Raw genomic sequence first — 21,824 nt, forward strand, 5'->3', positions numbered from 1 at the left:
ACAGGAACGATGTTACTTGAAGTCGTAAATGAAAGGTAAGCCTTTGATTGGGTTAGAGTAAGGTGATTCATAATCTTTACAGAAGCATCTTCAGCAGAGTGAGAAAGGAGCATCAGATCTAAGAAAAAAATTGCAGTTGTTATAGGTTGTATACCTAAGCAAGAAAAGAATATAAGAACATGGAAAGAAGCCATTTTAAACTTAATATTTTAATCTTTACTGTTTGACACCTGGTTTATGTTCTCTGATTCTTAAAATTTCAAAGGGATTTCCCCTAGTTATTTTCTGTAATGTGAAAGAGTACTTATCAATCAACAACTGCAAAAACTGCTTTTGATATCATTAGCATGTCTGAAGAAATGGAAAGTGGACATTGTGTTAGTACAGGAAGAGTTCAGAGAAATTATGAAGTCATAGCACAAGTATGAAACTCACAAAAAATATTTTTATTATTATTTTTATTATTATGGGAAAAATGTTTTCATTTCTTAAAAAGTTCGTGTCTTTTTTTTAAACTAGTGCATGATGATGCTTAAAAGAACTGCTCTTTAATAAACATGGTCTCGTATTTATCATTTTGTGAGAAGAAATGTATTCACAAGTATGTACTACATGAAATAGAAATTTGAGGTGGAACGGGCACACTGTGTGCCTGAATTACAAATGTGTGTTATATACCTGAATGAGCACAGGAAAGTCCTATGTAGTAAAACCAGTATTTATTTAGCAGTAGCTGCTAAGAATTTTATTGTAGTAAAGTGATTGGTGATTGTCAGGAACTTAGTACTGATCAGAAAGGAAAGGAAAGAATAGGGCAATTAGCAAGCTATGACCAGCTTGCGTTTTGAGTCTCAGGTTCTGAGACTAACAAAATGTAATTCTCGGTGAAGATTGTTTCATCTTCTTTCGTATTTTCTCTTACTTTTAACACTGTCCTTCCCAGTTACAACCTCCTTTAACCTAGTGATTATGTAAAGTACTCTTGGACTCTCAAAACATTTGTAGATTAAAACATTTTGACAGTTGAAGAAAAAAAAAAAAGAATTAATTACAAACAAAGTGCGTTTACATTGCAATAGTAGTAAAATGTCCCCTTCTTAGGGACCTGCAAACACAAAAAAACCCCAAACCAGCTAATGATTTTATTTTCTTTTAACCTTTTCTTGCATCTTGTTTTAGCTCTGTAAGCTGATCAGAAATGCCTCGAGAGCTGTTCCTGTTCTTCAAACATGTCAGTTTGGCTATGCTATAAGTGCACATTACTTATGGCACAGTGATGGTGACCAAGAATCTCTAGAGCAGCTTAACTCCATTCGTTTCCTCATATCTGTGGCTCCTTCCTCCAGCTCCTCAAATCCCTTCAAAAAGAAAACAGCCTTACTTAATATTTCTTAGTTCTCAGGAATCTTTCCAATGCTTTCATTGAAGCAACAGATTAGATCGGTATGGTAGGACTTGCATGAAAAATAATAGCAGACTAGAAGCTATATTGAAAGTTTTTTTGGCCTGTTACATCAAACTGTACAATGTCACTCCAAATAAATAGACATTAGATTTTGTTCACTTCTGCAATGTCTTTACTCGCCTTTCTCCCTTTTTCTACCATCAGTGTTATCTTATGTATGCCTGTTAGAATAAGCTTAGTAGCTTTATATAGGAGCCAAAGAAAGCAAACTAAACTTTTCGTTTTGATAGATGTTTATTTAGAAGGCATTTATTCATGACAGTACAGTCTTGAAGGTGATACTTTCAGCCAGATTTCCGTATCTTCATCAGTAAGATAGTTCTTCAGCTGAAATACACATTCTGTTATATGACGTGATATAGTACATAAACATTACCTGAGATTTAAGAACAGGTGAAGTGATGGTTGGGGTCTATATCATTTAAAGCCTGATTTCAGCACTTAAGGAAAGGCAAAGCACTGACTATTTTTGTCAGCTGAACATACTAAACAGAAGTACTTCCTAGTAAGAGAGAAACACGAGTCTCAGAATACACTCCATTTTATTCAGAGATAATTAGGAAACCCAAAGTCAGCTATGAAAACTTGTCTCTTACTACGGTCATGAGATAGATAAGGCTGAGACATGAGTTTGGAAGGACCAGCATACTGGCTCCATGTCAGATCAGATAAGCTCAAGAAGAGGAAACTTCCAATACAAGCATTCACACCAACGGAGCTGCAGCAACACACAGATAAACTTTGCAACACCAGTCCTCTGTCAGCACAGAGGAATGCTTCATAGATTTTTACTCTTAATCCCTCAGTTCTGATTATTTCCTGGTAAGACATTATTTTTTAGAAGGCTGCAGTAGTGGCTTTGTGTTAGAAATCCTGTTCAGTGTGATTCCTGACAGAAGTTTGGAACACCAGTGACAGATTGGGAAGCCTATCTGAACTATCTCAGTGAAACTGTACAGGCATTATGACACAAATACAAATTCTGGAGATGAGAATTCTCAGACACCACGAGGGTGTTCTTGCATTTTTTCTAAAATGCAGTACAATGAGTTTTCACGTACGTTTCTTAACAGCTATATGTTCAAGCTCTCTGGACAGACTTACTAGGGCTGAAGTTCCCATGTGTCTCATAGCTCAGTCGTGCAGCACCATGGCTGGGTAGTTTGCCTGGGCTGGAAGTCGGCGCGTGTAGCAACATAGTGGTGTGCTGCATCGGGACCATGGATGGCAGCTGAGAGCCAGGACCTCATGCTCTAGCACTGGGAACTAGGGACGGTGTTCAGACATGGATAGTTCAGCACCACTGGGATTCAACCCAGATGCTGGTCATCAACGAACAGAAGTGTTTTATTGACCTTAGACTAATCTGGTCTTCTATTGAGATCAGGTGATGTTCAGCTCACAGTATGCAGTGAATTCACCAATGTTATTATTTTATTTGTTGATATGACTGTTTTCCAAAACACTGGTCTGTAAAAGAATTTTGTAGTGTAGAACTGCAGGATTAATTAAGTTTAAACTTACTGGAATATGGTTGTGCATCTTTTCATTCTGGGGATGTTGGTCTTGAGAGCTGTCACTTCTTCCAAAATAGAATAAACTGTAGGTATTTGTTGCCAATCATCTTTTACTGTATTACACAGAGGGAAGTGTCCTGATAGCTTACACATAAGAAGTGTGTGTAAGTATCCTCTGTGAAAATAACATAATCAGTCAGCATCCCTGAGACTGCACTGCTAGGCTTCAGATATTTCAACAAGAGCAAGTCATTCATTCACTCATGCTTTATTCTGGTCATACCCAGGCGTTCAAAAGGCCAGGCTGTCTCATTTCAAACAAGACTGAAAAGTAACATTGTGTCTCTTGCTGGTGTTCCTTTTCCATTGAGCATCTTCAAGCAAACTACAGTCTTCAGCTGTGCGAGCTAGTACAAGACAGCTGTAAAGCAGCAACATGAGATTGTGCTTTCATGTTTGCAGAGCACAACTGTTAATCAGAAACAACTTGAGTCTGGACTTCGCTAGTTATCTGTAGTAAATTCTGAACTACTTCTTAAAAATATGCTGCTTACAGATTTATTGGAATCTGCCTGGGGTTCACAAACAAAGCTGAAAAAAGTTGTCCCCAAATAGTATGGGACCTCCATTCAATGTGCAGAGTTTAGGGAGCAGTTGCATATATTGAATAATTAGGAAGCTTCAATTTATCCCTTTCACATCTGCACACATCTTTTCTGCTTTCTACTTACAGTTGTGTCAAGGTGCCAAGAAATTGATAGAAGACTTCAGCCTTCTGTTTGTGTATGGGTGGAGGTGCTGGGCATGTATGGAGGTGCTGGGCTTTAAGGTGTAGAGAATTCATATTCATTTTCTCAAACACACTTTCCTAAGGTAAAGATCACAGTTTCAGAGCAGCTACAGGCCACTTTCACTCTGAGGCACACCCTTCTTCATACATTCAGACAGTTCCTAAATGTTCTTAACTGTTGTTATTACAGCAACCCTGCCCAACAAAAGCACGAATAGGAGAGGTTCAATTTGGAAAATTTTTCATCTATAGCCACTGATACACCTTTATATACTATAACCACCTTACTCTCTACTCCACTGTTTGAAAGTTCCTTCTGTATCTTAAGATCATAGGCTCAGTGCTAGGAGAGAACCAAAACTGATCAGCTTCCTTGGAGGTGAGTCACTGGTTAATAGTTCCCATAAAGACCACTGGAATTTTCTGTGAAAGCACCTTCTCCTGAAAATTGTTCCCTGGGCTTTGGTTGTTTTTAAGTTGAATTCTTCTGCTCTCTTTTCTTCTTGTCCTCCACTGAGTCCTATCTCGTAGCAGATTATTTTGTAGTAAGAGAAGCAAATTTCAGGACAGGTAAATGGAAGCACTTTTTTGTTTGTTTTCTAAATCAACACACAATACCTTTTTTATAGGGTGAGTTAATTATTCTGTGGCAACCATTGTTCAGCAGAGGTAGAATGCAATGTCTTTGCCTGAAGCAGGAAGTCAGCAAAGTTCTTTGTTCAAATACAATGAGCATATGAGTTGCCAGTTAGGGATCTGAAACCTTTTTACGAACTGTAGCATGTTGTTATTCTTTTTGTGACCAAGAATTACAAGTAAATTGATCAGACTGATGATACAAAACTAGAAAAGAGTGAACTGGGCAAGGGCCATTAAACTTGCTTTAAAAAAGTCTGTAGTTTGAAAGTGCACCAGGCTTGTTGGGTTAGGGAGACTTTCCAGTTACATTAGGCAGAACACCTTTTACCATTGAGACCTCTCTGTTGGACGTGATTGCATGTAGTGAAATCAGCGAGCTTTGCTCATCTGCGGGTCTCTGGCCATGGATAAACCCAAAACATTAGTACGTATGAATTAGTTTAATTTTAAAATTGTTTTTTTAAACCAATTTTTTAAATGGTGCAGAAATATAATAAAGGCCAATAGAGTGTATTTTAATACCATGTGTTTCCTAAACAAAGGAAATTTCAGACGTGTTTCTACATTGGCACCAGTTCCTGGATGCTTTAAGTATAGACTACTGAACCTGATTAACATGATCATAAACCTTTCTCAGAATAAATATGGTTTGTATCCAAAACTTCTATTATATCATACTTTTGGAATATTTGGATTCATTCTGAGTCAATAGTTGAACTAGTTGAATGGCAGTGTTAGGACTATGAAGCATTCTAGCTTCAAAATTGTATTTGAAGCAAATAATATACAGTTATATAGTTTAACAGTTTTCTCTCTGATCTAATTTGCTTTGTTTGTTTCATTGAAATTGGCCCTGTTACTTCAGTGATTACTTTATAATGGAGATTTCATCTGGGATGTTTCATTTCCAAGGGCAAGGAATGGAATCCTGCTCAAAATCATTGAACTAGGACTGTTTATAAAAATGACAGATCCTCTTGGGTGATTTCCAAAACACTTAATTTCCTCTGTCCCAGGCTGCAAATGATGGTTTCTGCTTCTGGATGGGTTTATTTCCTGAAAGCGTCATTAGTTATTGTTTTGCTTTTCTAAAAAATGTCTTGTGTAGCCTGTAATAAATTATTTTTATTTTTTTTTAATTATGAGTGATTTGTACTTAAAATGAAATAGAAGTATACCTACTTGCATAAAATCTTAAAGCATATTGGATGTCTCTTTCCAGTCAAATGTGCAGTTTTATTTAATAGAACTGAAAGTAGTTTCAGGTAGCCAAGATATTTTGTTAACAAATTCTAACAAGTTGGTTACATGCTGGTTAGCAGAGAATTCCAGGAGAGGGATGTACTTGTCATCATGCTGTCACTGTATATAATCCAAGGAATTTAACATTGACTTCATCAAAACCTGTTAAATGGTTTGAATATTTTGTGAAGAGAGTTGTGGTTCTGGAATTTGCATACCTAATTTTCGATTGTTTACTATGAGCTATTGTTCTGGAATTTACTGAAATGCTTCTTGGTATCTAAGAAAGCTATAGTGATAACTGTGTTGCTAGCAAGTAGCTGGAGAAAATATACTACTGTTCCTTGCATTGCTAGGTGATCTTGGGACTAAGGGGAGTTACTGTTTGGAGGAAGAGGAAGGACAGGACCCAGAGAGAATAAGTGAAAATTAATGGATCCCTCTGTTTTACTAGTGTGTCTTCTTTCTACAGTATGCTGTATGGACTGTGTTTGCAAATGTGAAAGTCTTGTTTTCTTACAGCCAAAGCTTCTTACACAATGACAGATTTCAAAGAAATATATTTTGAAATGAACATGACTGTCTATTGTCTCTGTAAGTGAACAAATTTATAAAACTATAGAATTTTTACTTTGTTCTGTAAAAATAAAATTAAGTCAGCAGCAGTCTGGCAAATCCATGTAATTCAATCATAAATATTCTTTTACTGAAACTTGCACACTTTTTTCATTTTTCTCCTTGTTTCCAAGAACATCTATGCAGAGGTGATGATTTTTTGATGCTAGAGTGTCAGGTAAAAGTGGACATTGTTATGTAAATTGAAGTTGATAAAGATTGGACATTATCTTTTTGTACCAGAGAGTTGGTTCATTCAATTCCTGAGGCTGAAACAGTTCCCTCTTACACTACTTTTGACAATGACTGTTTATATAACTTTGTTACAGTATACTTTGCTGAAGCTTTCTAAAACTACACAATTTGTTATAATTGTTTTTTCCCTCCTTTCCTCTTATCTTTTCTCTTTTCTGTACAGGTGATTTCTATTCACTCCTTTCCAAGCTGCTAGGAGAAAGGGAAGATGTTGTACATGTGCATAACCATAACCCTACAGAAAAGGCAGAATCAGATCTTGTAGCTGAGATTGCTAATGTAGTCCAAAAGAAGGATCTTGCCAGAGAGATCACAAATCATGATGAGAGGGACAATACTATTCTTGTCAGAGACAGAATTCACAAATTTCACAGACTAGAGTCTACCTTGAGGCCACCAGAGAACAGACATTTCTCTTTACAACAGTCTAAACATGGTGAGGGAAGCTGGGAAAAAGAACATACAGGAGGTGGGTTAGGGGTTAATTTTATACAATGAAATGCAATGTAAGAGCTGTGATCCACATTAGCAAAATCTGAAGGGAATATCAATTGATGTGTAGGAGTATTTTATGTGACGGTTTTCCTAATTATGGAAATGTTTTCCCTCTTATTTTAGAAGTGTTTCAGCGGGGTTTTTTCCCTCTCCATGTGTGAAGAAAGAACGTATACCAATGGTACAATACCGGTACTTTTCGGAACACAGAGCATTTTTTCTACTCTGAAGACTTTTACTTAATGATTCGATATCAATTATGCTAAAACAAGGTTAAGGCAGGGTATGGTAGTCATGGGAAGTGAAGAATTTTCTTAATACAAATAACTTATCAACACATTTTATGAGTTTTCTGATTACCTTGGTTTGTCAGATACAGAATTTTATAAAATCCATTGCAGTAATTCTATTGCACATTTTCTCTCTCGTTCAGAAAGAGTGGTATTTAATCCTGAAAAATTTTTGAGAAGTAAAATTTTCCACATATTTATTTCAAATTGGGCTTGGATATCCAAACGTTATTGAAGAGGCTGTTTTATTATGCAAAGATTATAATTCATTCCCTTCAGGTTTCTATGACAGCAGAAACCATGAAAGTATCGTGTTTGTTTTACTTGCATTTTAGTCTCTGTGATATTTATTGTGCTTAGTCTTACTTGCTAATGTGGAAAGCTAGATAATGCAGCATGTGACGAGTATCTCATAAAAGAAACTGGTATGTATGCATGAAAGTCATCTGTATGCATAAGCTGTAGCAGCACATGCTTGCTTTTATGTTGCAGCCAGCCAGCTTGATGTTTCTGAGTATTGTTGTACACAAGTATACATCGTTCATTATCCATTTGATTTTTATTTCAGTTCAAAATGTTAACATGTATTGTCTCTGCTTATGTAAGTTTCTGTTACAGTATTCAAATTCAGTGTAATTCTAGGTTTGTATTTAACAGAAAACCAAAGATGAGGTCTTTCCAATGTTAGGTTATGCCAGTCAGTTAAATGAGAGCCTGTCTAGTTGGTCAATTAGGGGCAAAAACCAGGTGGTATGTTACTGTGTGCCTGACATAACTGTAAATAAATCATAAATACTTCCATAAGTGACACTGGAATTAAATGCTTGGAAGAGTGATGTCTGTAGCATTTCTGGGAAAGCAGTTTGTACTGTTCAGACTAATAGCATGTGGTGTGTAAGGGAAAAAAAGAAATTTCCTTTCTGTTTTAACTGATCCAGAAGAGGGAGTGTCAGTGAACTGAATAAATGGCTTAGCTGGCACGCCATATGGCATGAATTCTAACTACAGAAAGCATTTGCTCGGCTACTTTAGTAGCTGTATATTCATTCTGGGGGAAGTTGTTGGTGGAGGACTAATTAATAAACGGACTTTCAAATGATGCAATTTTGAGTTACAGCAAAAAGGAAAACGGAAATTATCTTAATTAGAATTGATTTTATTTTTATATTTTTTTGTGCTTGAGATAAGTCTTAACTACAGGAGTTCTGAACTGCAGAAGCTATTAGCGCCATCTTTCGGCAAAAGAACACGTTTATAGCAATAAAATCCTTAAGCACATGTTTAGTTTCCGTTTTGGGAAGTATTTATGTATTAGAAGAAAAAAACTTTCCATAACAGGATTTTCCTCTTCAGAGGAAGGAGAGGAAGAAAAACTGTTTTAACTTATCTTGATTTAATAAAAAAAAATTGCACCCTTCATAAAATTATTTGCTGTATTACTTTTAAAAAAATTCAGTGTTTCTTATGACAAGACTCTGGTTGCTTTTAAATTAACTGTTATTAAATAATTTATTATTTTTAAAATTTATTTTTAATTATTTTTATTACATTTAATTTTATAAAAAATTATATTAATTTATCTCTATAATATAACTTTATATTAATTTAATAGATTAATAAAATGAATTATATTAATTTAATTAATTTAATATAACTGTATTAAGAAACTGTTCTTAAATAAATTAATTAATAAATTAAATTAACTTTCATTTAACTGTTTAGAAGTTACTGGAGTTAAAATAGATTAGTATTTTGTCTTGCAAATATTCCAATTTTAAACATGTAACCGGCCTGAAATAGCAAGTGACCGATATGTGAAGTAACATTGTTATAAATAACTTTATGCTATTACTCTTACTGCTGTTACCTTACTTCCCTGAGACTGGTCACTAATTAGTCTGGTTGTTCAACGTCACTGCAACCAGTACAATTATACCTCCTAATAAAGGCAAACAGTCTAATTTTCCAATTTTTAAAACTCTTATGCTGTGCTTACTTATATCTGTCAAGATTTAAATGACTACATCCCTCTGATGGCAGGGAGTAAATGCAACATGACTAGAATTTGTAATGTTAAAAGCAGGAGCTTCCAGGGGTTTCTGGACAGTAAATTGCAGTTTTGCGGATAAATAAGGATTTATTCTTTTACTTGTAGAGAGATCAGAAGCTGATTTGCATGTTCAAAATCTGTGTAATTCTTTATGGTTTCATTGATGAAAAGAGCTACTCTATACTGCATGGTAAATCTGGTATTTAGTTTAGAAATCTCATTTACAACAAAACTGGTGATTATATAATTTAAAAGTAGTTTTAAAATATTTTAATGGGGAAAAGTAATTTTCTTTGGTTTCGTGTGTAACTTTTCCATGGACCACTTAGTTTTGTAGGAAAATAATACTAAGTCTTAGATAAATGAAATCTAAATTTATTAAGTATGGTTTGAGTAAAAAAAAGGTAGTTGCCTTAAGATGAATCTGTGTCAAAAGACTTTCAGTATGGGACTTGCAAAAGGAAAAGAAAAGATAACAATAATAAATCGCCTCTGGAAAAGTGTGAGTTTATCTAAGGGTTGTGTGGAAGTTGGAGTTCATGTGTTTAGAGTGTATTTCACTGTACATTCATTTTATTGTTTTGATCTATCAGAAATCTTTTCGTTCTTTAAGTGTAAGCATAAACATCTTGTATAGTACATGCCTTTTGAGAGACTGAATTTTACAGAGGCCAAAATTTAGGCTTTCTGTGTTTAGCCTTCTGATTTTTCTAGCATTGTTGGAAAAGGGTCAGAGGCTAAGAGACACTGTAACATTGAACATACACAAGTTTTCTGCAAGTTAACTTACACTGACATGGGATGAGCAAGTGAGGAAATAGACACTGGATTTCTGTCCTTTTATGCCTTTCAAAATCTGAACGTCCATGAAAATAATCTGGTACTGCACCTGCTGTGACCAGAATTTGCACTGCAAAGAATTTCTTGCTTCAGAAGTTTCTGATTACTGTCTTGGATTCACTGCAGTTGCTGATTGTCTTAGGTCTGTCTTAGGTTTGTGTTAGCCTGAAGAGTTTCCCTGTCACCTACTCTAGCAATGTTATCTAGAACTACAAAGGTAAAATACCTCCTAATCTGTGGAAGGTTTTCAGCACTGGGTTTTCCTTCCCCCTGTGTAGATTGTAGAGAGTGGTTTTCTCTCCACCCCATCCTTGCTGTTACTCTCAGACTATATCTCTTCCAAGTGAAATCGGGGGGGGGGCGGGGAATGGGGGATATGCTTATCAGATCAGCTAGATTGCACAGGTGACCTGAAGATTTCGGACATTGTTTTCCATTTCATTTTTCCTTTCATTAGAAGATCACTTCCAGCTGAACCCTCTCAGACTTCTTGGGTGCTGTGTCTTAAGGTCTGTGATCTGCCTTGTTTCAGAGCATTGATGCTCTGGCACTCTGTGAATGGGGATCTGTGTTTCACCTGCCTAGATGGTAGCGCAGTGACCAGTGTTCAGGATCAACAGCAAAACATGCAGGCTTTGGGTGAACTGAAAGTTGTGAAGTAGAGCATGATGCTGTCAAACACATTGAATACTAGTGAAACAGCTCCAGTTTCACGTAACTGCAAAGAAATTGCTTTCTATTCACCTTCAGTTTGTCTATACTTACCTACATACAAAGTCTACATATTAGAAATACCTGAGTTATGCCAAACAAATTAATTTCTGAAAGGAAGGAGTGATGGCTTTTCTAATATGCAGAAGGCATTTTAGGATTTGGTTGCGGGTTTTTTTCTTTTATCAGCATTACTGACATTTGCCTTGCCATTACTTTTTTATTTTGGGGAATATTGTTCAGTTGTCTTTTAGTACTGCCAGAGCAGCCCAGACTAACCTCTTCCAAATAGCATTTAAGCAGTTTGTGAGGAATTAATCCTAGTAGCCAACACTCTGCAACTTTTCCAAACTGTGTACTGTTGTGCCTTTAATCAGTGCAAGTCTGTTAGTACATAAAACAAAGAAGATTGAAGTAAACATCTTTTTATATTTTTAATTTTAATCTGTAAGTTGAAACTAAATTTGTCTCCCTTGAGGAGTTTTATGATTTAAGACAAACACAAGAAGCATCTCACTTCTTAGCCATGTTTCACTTGCTAAGTCCTGTGCTGTTGATTTAGTGTGAAAATCAGACTTGTGTTATTAAAAAACTATCCAGTATTTATTCTTTAAAACAGTGTATTACAGCATAAACAATGACAGATATTCTACCCTTCTTCATCTCTTTCATCAGATTTAGACATCTATTTCCCATTCATGCTGATAATATTTGGATTAAGATACGGACACGAACACTATCCAGAACTAACGCATATGTTGGGAGTAAGAAACGTCATAGGCAAACGTCACAGAATTAGTTTTATTTGCTTCTCATTGCTTTTTTCTTCCTTCCCTGTGTCTTTTTTTCTTAGTGTTAAAAGCTTTTTTGAAAAAAAGTCATGAATCAACCACTTCTGATATGTAGTTGGTTTAGTGATTCATAGTCTTACTTACGCATTTTTTAATAAAATACTGACAGGTTAATATTTAAATTTGCCTGCTGATTTTGGATAGTAGTTGTATATTTCTGTAATCTTTTAATGTAGAAAGATTCAGAGAGCTCCTAAAACTTCTAGAGTACCTGTATCCTTATAAAATGGAGTAAAGAATGGAGTCAAAGGCAATTTTGAAGTTTCTGTCATCCTAGATGTAGCAGGATGCCAGTGCTTGTGCATGCTTTACTGTAATAAAACTGTGCTTGGAATTAATTGCAATGCATTAATGGAAATACTGCATGTAAGAAAATGTCCATATAATTCCCAACAGTAGCAAATGCCAGTTAACCATGGGTTTTTTTATAAATATGCTACATGAATGTCTGTCTTTTGTTTATTTGTTTCTTTGTTCAGATTTCCACATAGAAGAGGCTGTGGAGTGGCCTGGGTTAGACCTCAAACTAGGCCAGGTTTCTGGGCTGGCTCTGGACCCTGAACATAACCTAGTGATCTTCCACAGAGGTGATCATGTCTGGGATGAAAAGTAAGTAGATACTCTGCCCAGTGCCATGTTTGGAAGGTCAAATTGTTGTGTGCTGTTTGCGTGTCTTCTCAAGAAAAGACAAGACAGATTGCAGTTCCTTTTCCATTTAAAACTCAGTTCTTTGGCTGAAAGTGCCTTTGGGAGATGCAGAATGGAAGTGGTGACTGACAGTTCAAGACGATGGGGTTACTGGGTCTTCAGATGGTCAGAATGTGTCTCCAGAGAAAAAGGACATAGTACATTAGGTCCTTAAACTTCATGACCATGTTAGTATAATAGTCACTGAAATTAGTTATCCCTGCTTCTCCATGTTTTTAGCAAGACTGATTAGCTTGGGAGAATCATGTTTTAGTGTGGCGTATTACTATTAGCAGTTTGATTTAAGACATGCAAATATAGCTCTAGTGTATCTTCATTCTTTTTTGGTTTTATGTCCACTGAACAAAGTTGGATTGTTACAAGGTATTCCCTCAAAACAGGCTTTGTTCTACTCATTTGGTAAAATTTACTACACTTAGTGTCACTCAAAACAAACAAAAAAAAAGTCCAAACTTTATAATGGCCATTTTTCTAGTGTTTGTAAAGTAATATACTCAAAGTTACATTATTTTAAGAACAGAACATTCCAAATAAAGTATAGTGCCTTTATTTATACGGTGTCCTTATGTCCTTGAGCTTTAAAATAGTATGGCTGTTTAAAAGGACACTTCGGGAAAAAGATCCATGAAATTGTAACAGAACACTGGGAGGAAATAGTATTAGCCTGTAACAGAATATGATGTAGTACCCTTTTTAAATGTGCTTTTTTTTTCAGTTCTAAGCATCGGTTTTCCATGTGTATAACTAAACAGTATTTTTTTCCCAACTCCAGGTAGATTCATTTTAAGACAACATAGCTTCTGAAAATTACGGGGGGCAGCTTTCTCAAACTTGTAATAACAAATTATTCTTATAATACCGTTTTATGAAGGAAAGTAAGTTCTTTGGGTTTTTAGTGAAATAACATAATCCAGCAGATAAGGCAATCATTTATACCGCATGCATTGTATCAGTGATCTCTCCAGCTCAAGTGTACATAGTACAGGCTATAAAATTTGAAAGGATGATGCATGCTGCGATTTGCATTACTCGAGCTTCAAGTAAAAGCTGATGTTGATTTGGGTTTTTTCATCCTACGCATAAACATAAGTGCTATTCTTTGTGTCATTGAAGAAACAATTGAAAAAAATATTCAGAAATAGGCTGGCAGTTGTATTCATTTCTTACTCCTGATGTATATTTCTGAGTGTCTGACAACTGAGGTATATACACAACCCAGGGCACAAAACTGGAGTTTGAGGCCAAGAAGTATTTGGAGAGCCTACAGATTTTAAACAAAAGAAAACAAAAAAAAATTAACGTTCCCTAAAATAGCAAGCAAGCATAATGACTCAACCATGTTCAGAGAGATACTGAACTTCAGCTTTCTTATTGTGTGGGTCCAAAAGGTTGGAGCTGTTGTCTGGGGTCTGGAAATCCACATACTTACCATCTGTGCTGGGTAACACTGCAGGTTCACCTAACTCAGCCCTGTCCTTGACAGCAGCCATTGTTCATATTCTGAGTGTTTCTAGCCTGTGCTTATCAGACTTCCCAGAAAAATGCTTTATGTTATGTTTAGTATTAGTAGTGCTAATCTGCAGATATCAGTCCTGTGTGAGGATATTGCCCTATCTGCCATCATCGGGAATTGAAGTTGGACCAGAGTAAAACTGCCTGGCCTTGTAAATATTATCAGAACATTTCCGTCCCAGATACGTAACCAAGATGTAAGATGAGCTGCTGTTAACTGAACCTGGTTATGGGCCTTCCGTAAAGATAACCACGCATTAAATCCTTATTCATTTCAGAGGGGTTTTGTTCACAAGTTTTGTGATTTTTTTTCTTCTTCTTGTGGAGCATGGTTAATCAATGTATAGGAAAGCTGGTATTGGTAGGAACCCTTAAATAGGATAGGCTAAAATGGTTATAGACTATTGCAACTTTAAAACAATATATTTGGAAAACATACCTGTGGTTAAGCTGTTGTTCCATGCCTCGTGGCACAGAGAAGCATCACACAAAAGTGTGCTCAGCCAGTCAGCCTTCCTTTTTTATCTTTGGGTACCTCATGAGCATACAAAATAGCCTTGGGGACCCTTTCATGAGTTGTGCTGAAGAGAAAGAAGTGTATGTGTTCTCATTTTTCAGTAAAAAGGAATAAAAAATGAGTATTTGAAAGGAGTTTATCATGACTGTTGTATGGGGAAGGGATAAGAAATTATCAAACTTGTAAGTTGATGTTTATCATTAGCTGCAAATACACAATATATTGTATATTGAGTATAATATTTCTTACCAAATCATAAACGTGATGAATCAGTCAAGCCTGGACACCCAGAATTTATTTTCTCTTGTTTCATTGCTTCAACAGCACAGTATAGAAACAAACTAAATAAATACAATATGTGCTGTTAGGCCACAGACAAATGTTTCCAATGCATTAATAATATAAGAAGTAGAAGCTGGATCCCCAGGCAGCTAAATACAGCTGGGTGAATGGTCTGTGCTGTTTTATCTGGCAGCTTCAGTCTGCTTTAGAACACAACAGCAGTTATGCAAGCCCTGTAATAAAGTAGCAGCTTTTCAGTGGCTGTAGCATTCCTTCTGTGCATGATTTAAAAACACAAGAGAAAAAATTCCTTTTAAATAAGTCAGGCTTGTCTCCTCAGTTTCAGAACTGTCTTTGCTATATGCAGCATGTGCTGTTCAGAATGAAAAAAACTGGAACTATTCAGCTGGCTAAGGAATGAATCAGTTGACAGTTTACATTTTGTGATGTAAAATGTATACTATTCATGCAATTTATAAAAGACATAATAAAGAATATAAACTGTATTCTTGTTACTGCATTCTTAACAAGCTAGGCAGGTTAATTCAGGCTGAGCACGGTACCACAGTTGTGGTGGATATTGATCGAGAATAGAACTCAGGGTTATGCCTTCAGGGGTTATGAGATCAGGTGGTCTGTCTAAATTTAATATGTAGCCCACCAGAAGGATGTTACCTTTAGAAATAAATTCTTTGTATTAGTGTAAAGTGGCCAGCTGAGAAGTAGAAAAATAGCTGTGGAATCACACCGGGGTTTGAAATTAGCAATAATGACATGCAGCATATTTTGGTTGTCCTTTGATATCAAACTGCAGAACTTATTACAAAACCATGCTGCAAAGCAATATGACATATAATAGTAAGATATTAATTTATTTTGGCTGCTTGATTTTGGTCTTGCTTCTTTTAAGCTAGCAATAGTCAGCATTGTTTGTGTCTTCATTTATCAGTTGAAACAAAGGAACATTGGCTGCCTGGGAAATTGGTCTCAAACACTGGGAAGGGAAGAGTGACTGATTCTGTAGCATGCCAGTCTTATTCCTAGAAAAGGAAATTTGACAGGGAGAAGATGCATGGAAGATCAGTGCCATAAACTCATTTCAAAGTTCACTAGGCTTTCTTTGCATAAAATACCATATAATCTCTTATTTACGCTGAAAGCACTCCGTTCCCAGAAGAACCAGGTAGTTGCTAGCAGGGAATACTTCAAAGTCTGGACAGCGCTGTTACTAAGAACCAAAATCATAAGGAAAGCCAGTCATGTTTTAAGGTTTCTTTCTAGTTAGTGAGATCTCCAGAGATACAACCTTGTTTTCTGTGGATATTTTTGTACAATACCTATTCTGTTGTATGTTCAGCTGTGCTGATCAGTAACAACGTTAGTAACATCAGCTCAGTCTGTCCAGTGTGGGTTCTTCAGTTGTGGTCATCCATACCTAGAGGAAGTCCTCTAGAAGTATTAGACTCCTTTTTAAATAAAACTGTTTAAAGCCAAGAGAACTTGTCACAGAAGATTGCTGCCAGTAATGGTAAAGAATAAAACCACACCTGCTGAACCATGGCTAAACAAGAAGATACACATCAGCGGGCCATTCTCTGTCGGTACTGTTTACCCTGTCTCCCTATAGCACCACAGCACAGTTTTAGAAGGGGTCAGTATAGAGTTTTAGTAACTATCACCTTGTGCTTAACTATTTGTAGTGAAAACTATTTACTGATTATATGACAAATCAAATAAATAGTCACAGGTAGTTACCATACACAGCAGTAGTATCTAAATATTTTTTAATTATAGCCTATGCAGAAACTTAAACACATCCTGTCACACAGATTTTTCTGGCTATATATGAAGCCAGTACTGCTTTTCCACATTGAAAATTCTAGACATATAAATGTTTAATGTTATGAAGAGGTCATGCTGCTAGGGCTGTGCAATATGAAGTTTTAATAGCTTTATTCATAGCCTTCTCTGTGTCTACAGAGTATATTCTTGTTTACAAAGTAGCATCAATCATAGCTGTGTTTCTCTTAGGATTAACAAATGGATTTAAAAATACAAGGTGGGAGTGGGGGAGTATGTCTTATGTTCACGCTTTTTTCATCCACAGTCAAATACCATTTTCTAAATTTGTTCAAAAAATTTTACACTAATTACGTTCACTAAATGCTGAACGTATATTTCAACAGGTTTGAGTAATATGGCCAACTTCTCTTTACGGGTACAGACAACTATATTTTATGCTTTGTTAAGCATATGATAATTTTATGCCTAGTAATTGTCTTCTGGAATGTTGTTAATGTCTGAAATAATGACATTTTAAAATGTTCTTGATTAATATATTACATGTACCCTGAAAATTGACTGTAGAGTTGTGGGGATAGGAGAAATACACATCGTATCCTATAGTCTCCTGCAAGCACACTCTGAAAAGGGTAAGAACCATAAGACCTGAACCTTACAATAGTAAGCTCTAGCAAAACATTGAGTTGTGTTTGAAAAAATCAAAAATGAAAGACACTCAAACACACACACACACACTGCCTTAGACAGTACAAAGTATAACTTTTTACAGGCAGTTATGCCCTGGTGATTAGGTGTATTTTTACTTGGGCTTCGTTGTTTGATTTTCCATTTCTGATTTGCCATGGCAAAGAAAACAAACAAACAAAAAAAAAGAAGAGTATTTTACTTGCTTGCTTGCTTTAGGATTATATTAATTGTTGCTGTGTTCATTTGGTGTTCTTTTAGTTTGGAAGTCTTAACCTCAGTAGGAGATACAGACATCCAACACTGTAACTCCTGCAGTCATATAGTAATGTAATAAGGCTTATTTAAAGAAAAAGAAAAGCTGATAACCCCACACTGGCGTTAAACTACAAAACTCAGCTAAAAGTTGCATGTGTGTTGTTCATCAGGTGAGCGTTCTAATGGTTGCTTTCTACTCCATTATTTTTGTGTAGCTCTTTTGATAGCAAATTTGTTTATCAGCAAAGAGGACTTGGACCAATTGAACAGAACACAATTCTTGTCCTGAATCCAAGTAATGCAAAACTGCTTCATTCCATGGGCAAAAGTCTGTAAGTTATTTTTGCTTTTATTATTTGAACTAACATTTCTGTATATTTTCCTCAAAAAAAACCCAAACCCATTTTCACGTGTTTTATATTACATTGTGTGATTGTAGCTTCTGAGTTTATTTAAATTAATACATAAAGAATAAATACAAAATCAACAACTATTAAAGGTAGTTTGCCATCTTTATTGTCTCTGCTTTCTAGCAATTAGTACAATTTAATCTACCAGCTAGATTAACAGAAATGCCGAGCTCATGAGTGTTGTGTATTGTCCTTAAAGATACCAAATATTAGCCTGAGTGAGATACCAGAGATCAACTGGGTTTCTGAGCTGAGACACACCTGTTAAGAAAATTCTGTCCTGTAAAGCTACTTTTTTCATTAAATACAGCAGGTAGTTAATATCTACAGCATTTGTTGATCTGTAGATAGAAAGTGAAACTTCACATCTCCATCATTCTTCCAAAAAGAAATTTTTAACTTGATTCTTCTACATTTATGCTTGCAGATTTTATTTACCACATGGTCTGAGTATAGATAAAAATGGTAACTACTGGGTCACTGATGTAGCTCTCCATCAGGTATGTTTTTGAAGTTTTAAGACCAGGACCTTAATATTTTGCTAAAAAATGTTTTTATTTTCCTAGAGATTTGACATAAATCATTTATCTAGGCCTGTTAAGATAAACATTAAGAACAGAGTAAGTAAACATAGATAAACATCAAGAACAGAAATTGACCCCTGTTGGCCATCATGGAATGTAGTTGTGTTTAACAATTTGCTACGTGGACATAGTATTCAGAAATAAAAGTATCTGTTTTAAAACAATTATTCTTTTGAAAAGAACAGTTTTTTCTGTTACATCTTTGCTTCTCAATTCTCCTATATACTTAAGTCCAGAATGTGAAACCAATTCATTTGCTGTAATCACAGGAAATTTATATTTTAGGCAGACATTTCCTAGAATCAACATTATAAAAAACCCAATAATAGATGTCATAGTCAATATATTAAGATTATGTTTGGTACATAAATTTGTTTTATACACCATAGAAGTCTATTTTAATAATAGGTATTTTTCAATAGGCAGTCATCCCTTTTATATTTTACCTTCCATAACTGAAACGTCTTCTCTTTTCCCATTGACTGACAAAAAAGGTTTTCAAACTGGGAGCAGATGACAAAGAACCATTACTGATCTTAGGAGTAGCTTTGCAACCAGGCAGTGACAGAAATCATTTCTGTCAACCAACTGATGTGGCTGTGGATCCGATCACTGGCAGCATTTATGTTTCTGATGGCTACTGTAACAGTCGAATCATTCAGTTCTCTCCAAATGGATTGTACGTGATGCAGTGGGGAGAAGGTACAGGTCAGAGCTCTTGGTACTTTACCCATACTGCTGTTATCATGAACCATGAGATTGCTGATGTTACTATTACTTTTATTTATAAATTTCTATTACTGAAATACCTTCCAGGCCCTAGCTGAAGTTCAACTTTGTCACTGGATTCCAATTTTCTCTCTTCTGTTCATACAGCTACTTGTAGTAGTTTTCTGTTCACTAAAAATAAAAAATGGGAATTTTTTAGCATGCTTTCAGTACAAGTGTTGGCGTGTCCTGTCATCCAGAAAATGTTCTGACTTTCACAAAAATCTTGGGTTTTTTTCTTAAACATTTGATCAAATTGTGTAAACCTTTACCATTTTCACAAGATTTATGCCATGATCCCATCTATTTTAAGTTTTATGAATAATTAGATTTCTGCCTGACTCAGATTTATGTATCAGGCATTAAACTATGCCAAATATTATAGGGAAATACCGAATTCATAAGTTCAGGATTTACAAAGTCAATGCAGAAGACTACCACAGTTTACCTACCTAAACAAGTAAAACTGCTAGGAGAAGCAAGCAAGCTGACTTTATTCTTTTGCCAGTGTTACATTGTGTTATGTGACATACTGCTCTTTCTAAATAAAACTGATAGTTTCAGTGTGTACTTTAACACAAACCGGGATATTTTGTATTGCAGAGACTTCTTCAGGCAGAGCCAGACCTGGACAGTTTCATATCCCTCACAGCTTAGCCCTGATCCCTGACTTCAATCAGCTGTGTGTTGCAGACAGGGAAAATGGTCGAATTCAGTGCTTCAGGTTAGAGACTGGGGAGTTCCTAAGAGAGATCAAGCACAAATCATTTGGAAGAGAGTTGTTTGCAGTTTCATACGTTCCAGGTAATCTTTTTTCCTGTTCTTCAGATTTCAAGTAGTTGTTTTGTGCCAGTATGTCACAGTAAACAGTGTTATTTCAAGAATGCTATTGTGTTATCTTAAGCTAGGTATTTATTATCTTGCAAAGTAGAGCTGATGTAATGGAAAATTTTAGAACTATCCTGTTTCCCTAATTGTGGGATGAGAGAAGCTTGCATGTAGTCTCTTTTCTGAGAAACGACTGATTAGACTCCCTAAATGTGATGTCAACAAGTGGATAATTTGTTTACTTCCTAGTGACTGCAGTGTCAGTAATTAGTTAATAGCATTTTAAAGTACTCATTTCAAGCTCCATTGAAGAGAGCAAAATAAAGAGGTTCCAAACTATCAAGAAAAAAAATAGAAGTTTTGGGGTTTATAAAACAAAAAATCTGAAAGCAAACATTTTGAAAAAGTTGTGGTTTTTACTGTCACAGTCTGGTTAACAATTACTGTATTGAGTTCTGGGGTTAGATTTTTAGTGCTGATACTAAAGGTAATGTAAATGTCAAGAACTGGACAAGGAATTTTGGCATGTCAGGCTCCTGACTCAGTATTTTATATCAGATTTAATACCAAGGTTCTCTCTCTTGCATCTGACAAGAACATAAGAAATGCTGTACTGGATGAGTTACTTGACACCTATAGCTCTGTCTCTGACAGCGGCAGCAAGAGGCACTCTAAGGAGACTCTGTAAGCCTGGCTGCATTTTCTGGTCTGTTCCTCTCCTGCTCTGTGTGCATCCGCATGCACTTTATTTAAGGGTGTTAGGAGGTAGCTTCTGACTTCTTTGTAGTATCTTTCTATAGACCAGTTGACCATAAGTTTTCCTAATCCCATTTTGAACTGGCTTGTACTGTCTGTCTCCTTAACCTCCTGCAGGTACAGGGTCCAGAAATACATTACCCACTTTATTTTTTTAATTTAAAAAAGTGACATACTTTCATCGAGTGTTTCTTCGTCCTAGTATTTTGGGAATTGGTGAATAATAGTTCCACATTCCCCATATCTGCTCCTTCTTAGCCTTCTCCTCCCCAAGGAGAACCCCAGCCCCCTTAGTCTCTCCCCATAAGCCATTAAATTGCTTCAGCCCCTTGATTGTTGTAGTTCTTGCCTTTCTTCTCTAGCATCTTTAACTGTGTTAGGACCCTCTTGAGATGCAGAGTAAAAAAGCACTCAGTACTCAAGATGTGGGCATGCTAGTGGCAGAACTATCCCCTCCATTCCTAATCCTTTTCCTGATGATGCCCAACATTCTGTTGAACTTTTGGCTGTCACTGTACATGGAGCCAAAGATTTCAGAGACCTTCTAGTAATGGCTTGGAGATGTCTCTCCTGAGTTGTAGCTGCCACTTCCAAGCTAAACATCACTTTGGCATGATCTAGATTATTTTTTTGCAGAAACATCGATCTATATTTGTCTTTGCTGAAGCAGTTCTGCCATCTGTCTGAAACTCATTCTTATAAAAAGTCTTTCTGGACTTTCTCAGTATCATCAAGCTTTTGACTACTCTATAGAACTCGGTGCCTTCCTCAGACAGGGAGATTTCACTGTTGGCTCCATTTTTCAGGTCACTGATGAAGACTGTTGAATGAAATTGTTTCTGGCTGTGATCTCTGCAGGGTTCAGGAGTTCATTGCGCTACTCAGACTTCTCTATCCTGAAAAATTATAAGCTCTGCCCTTAAGTGCTGCTTTTTGCTTCCTGTTCACTAATGG

At 36.0% G+C, this 21,824-nt stretch overlaps 1 protein-coding gene across 6 annotated transcripts in view; it reads left to right on the forward strand.

The window, feature by feature from the left end:
• The window catches only part of PAM (peptidylglycine alpha-amidating monooxygenase), a 152,574-nt gene that overhangs the window by 121,691 nt on the left and 9,059 nt on the right, over positions 1-21,824 (forward strand). For 2 of the 6 annotated variants that reach the window (XM_055698922.1, XM_055698924.1), the window contains exons 15-20: positions 6,687-6,992; positions 12,240-12,369; positions 17,740-17,856; positions 18,362-18,434; positions 19,013-19,226; positions 19,890-20,090. In XM_055698922.1, coding sequence (XP_055554897.1) covers positions 6,687-6,992; positions 12,240-12,369; positions 17,740-17,856; positions 18,362-18,434; positions 19,013-19,226; positions 19,890-20,090 — 1,041 coding nt within the window. The remainder of the gene's footprint in view (positions 1-6,686; positions 6,993-12,239; positions 12,370-17,739; positions 17,857-18,361; positions 18,435-19,012; positions 19,227-19,889; positions 20,091-21,824) is intronic. The other 4 variants (XM_055698925.1, XM_055698927.1, XM_055698923.1 and 1 more) reach the window with 3 other exon arrangements.

Source organism: Falco cherrug, chromosome Z, assembly GCF_023634085.1.
Source record: "Falco cherrug isolate bFalChe1 chromosome Z, bFalChe1.pri, whole genome shotgun sequence".
Classification (NCBI taxonomy): Eukaryota; Metazoa; Chordata; class Aves; order Falconiformes; family Falconidae; genus Falco; species Falco cherrug.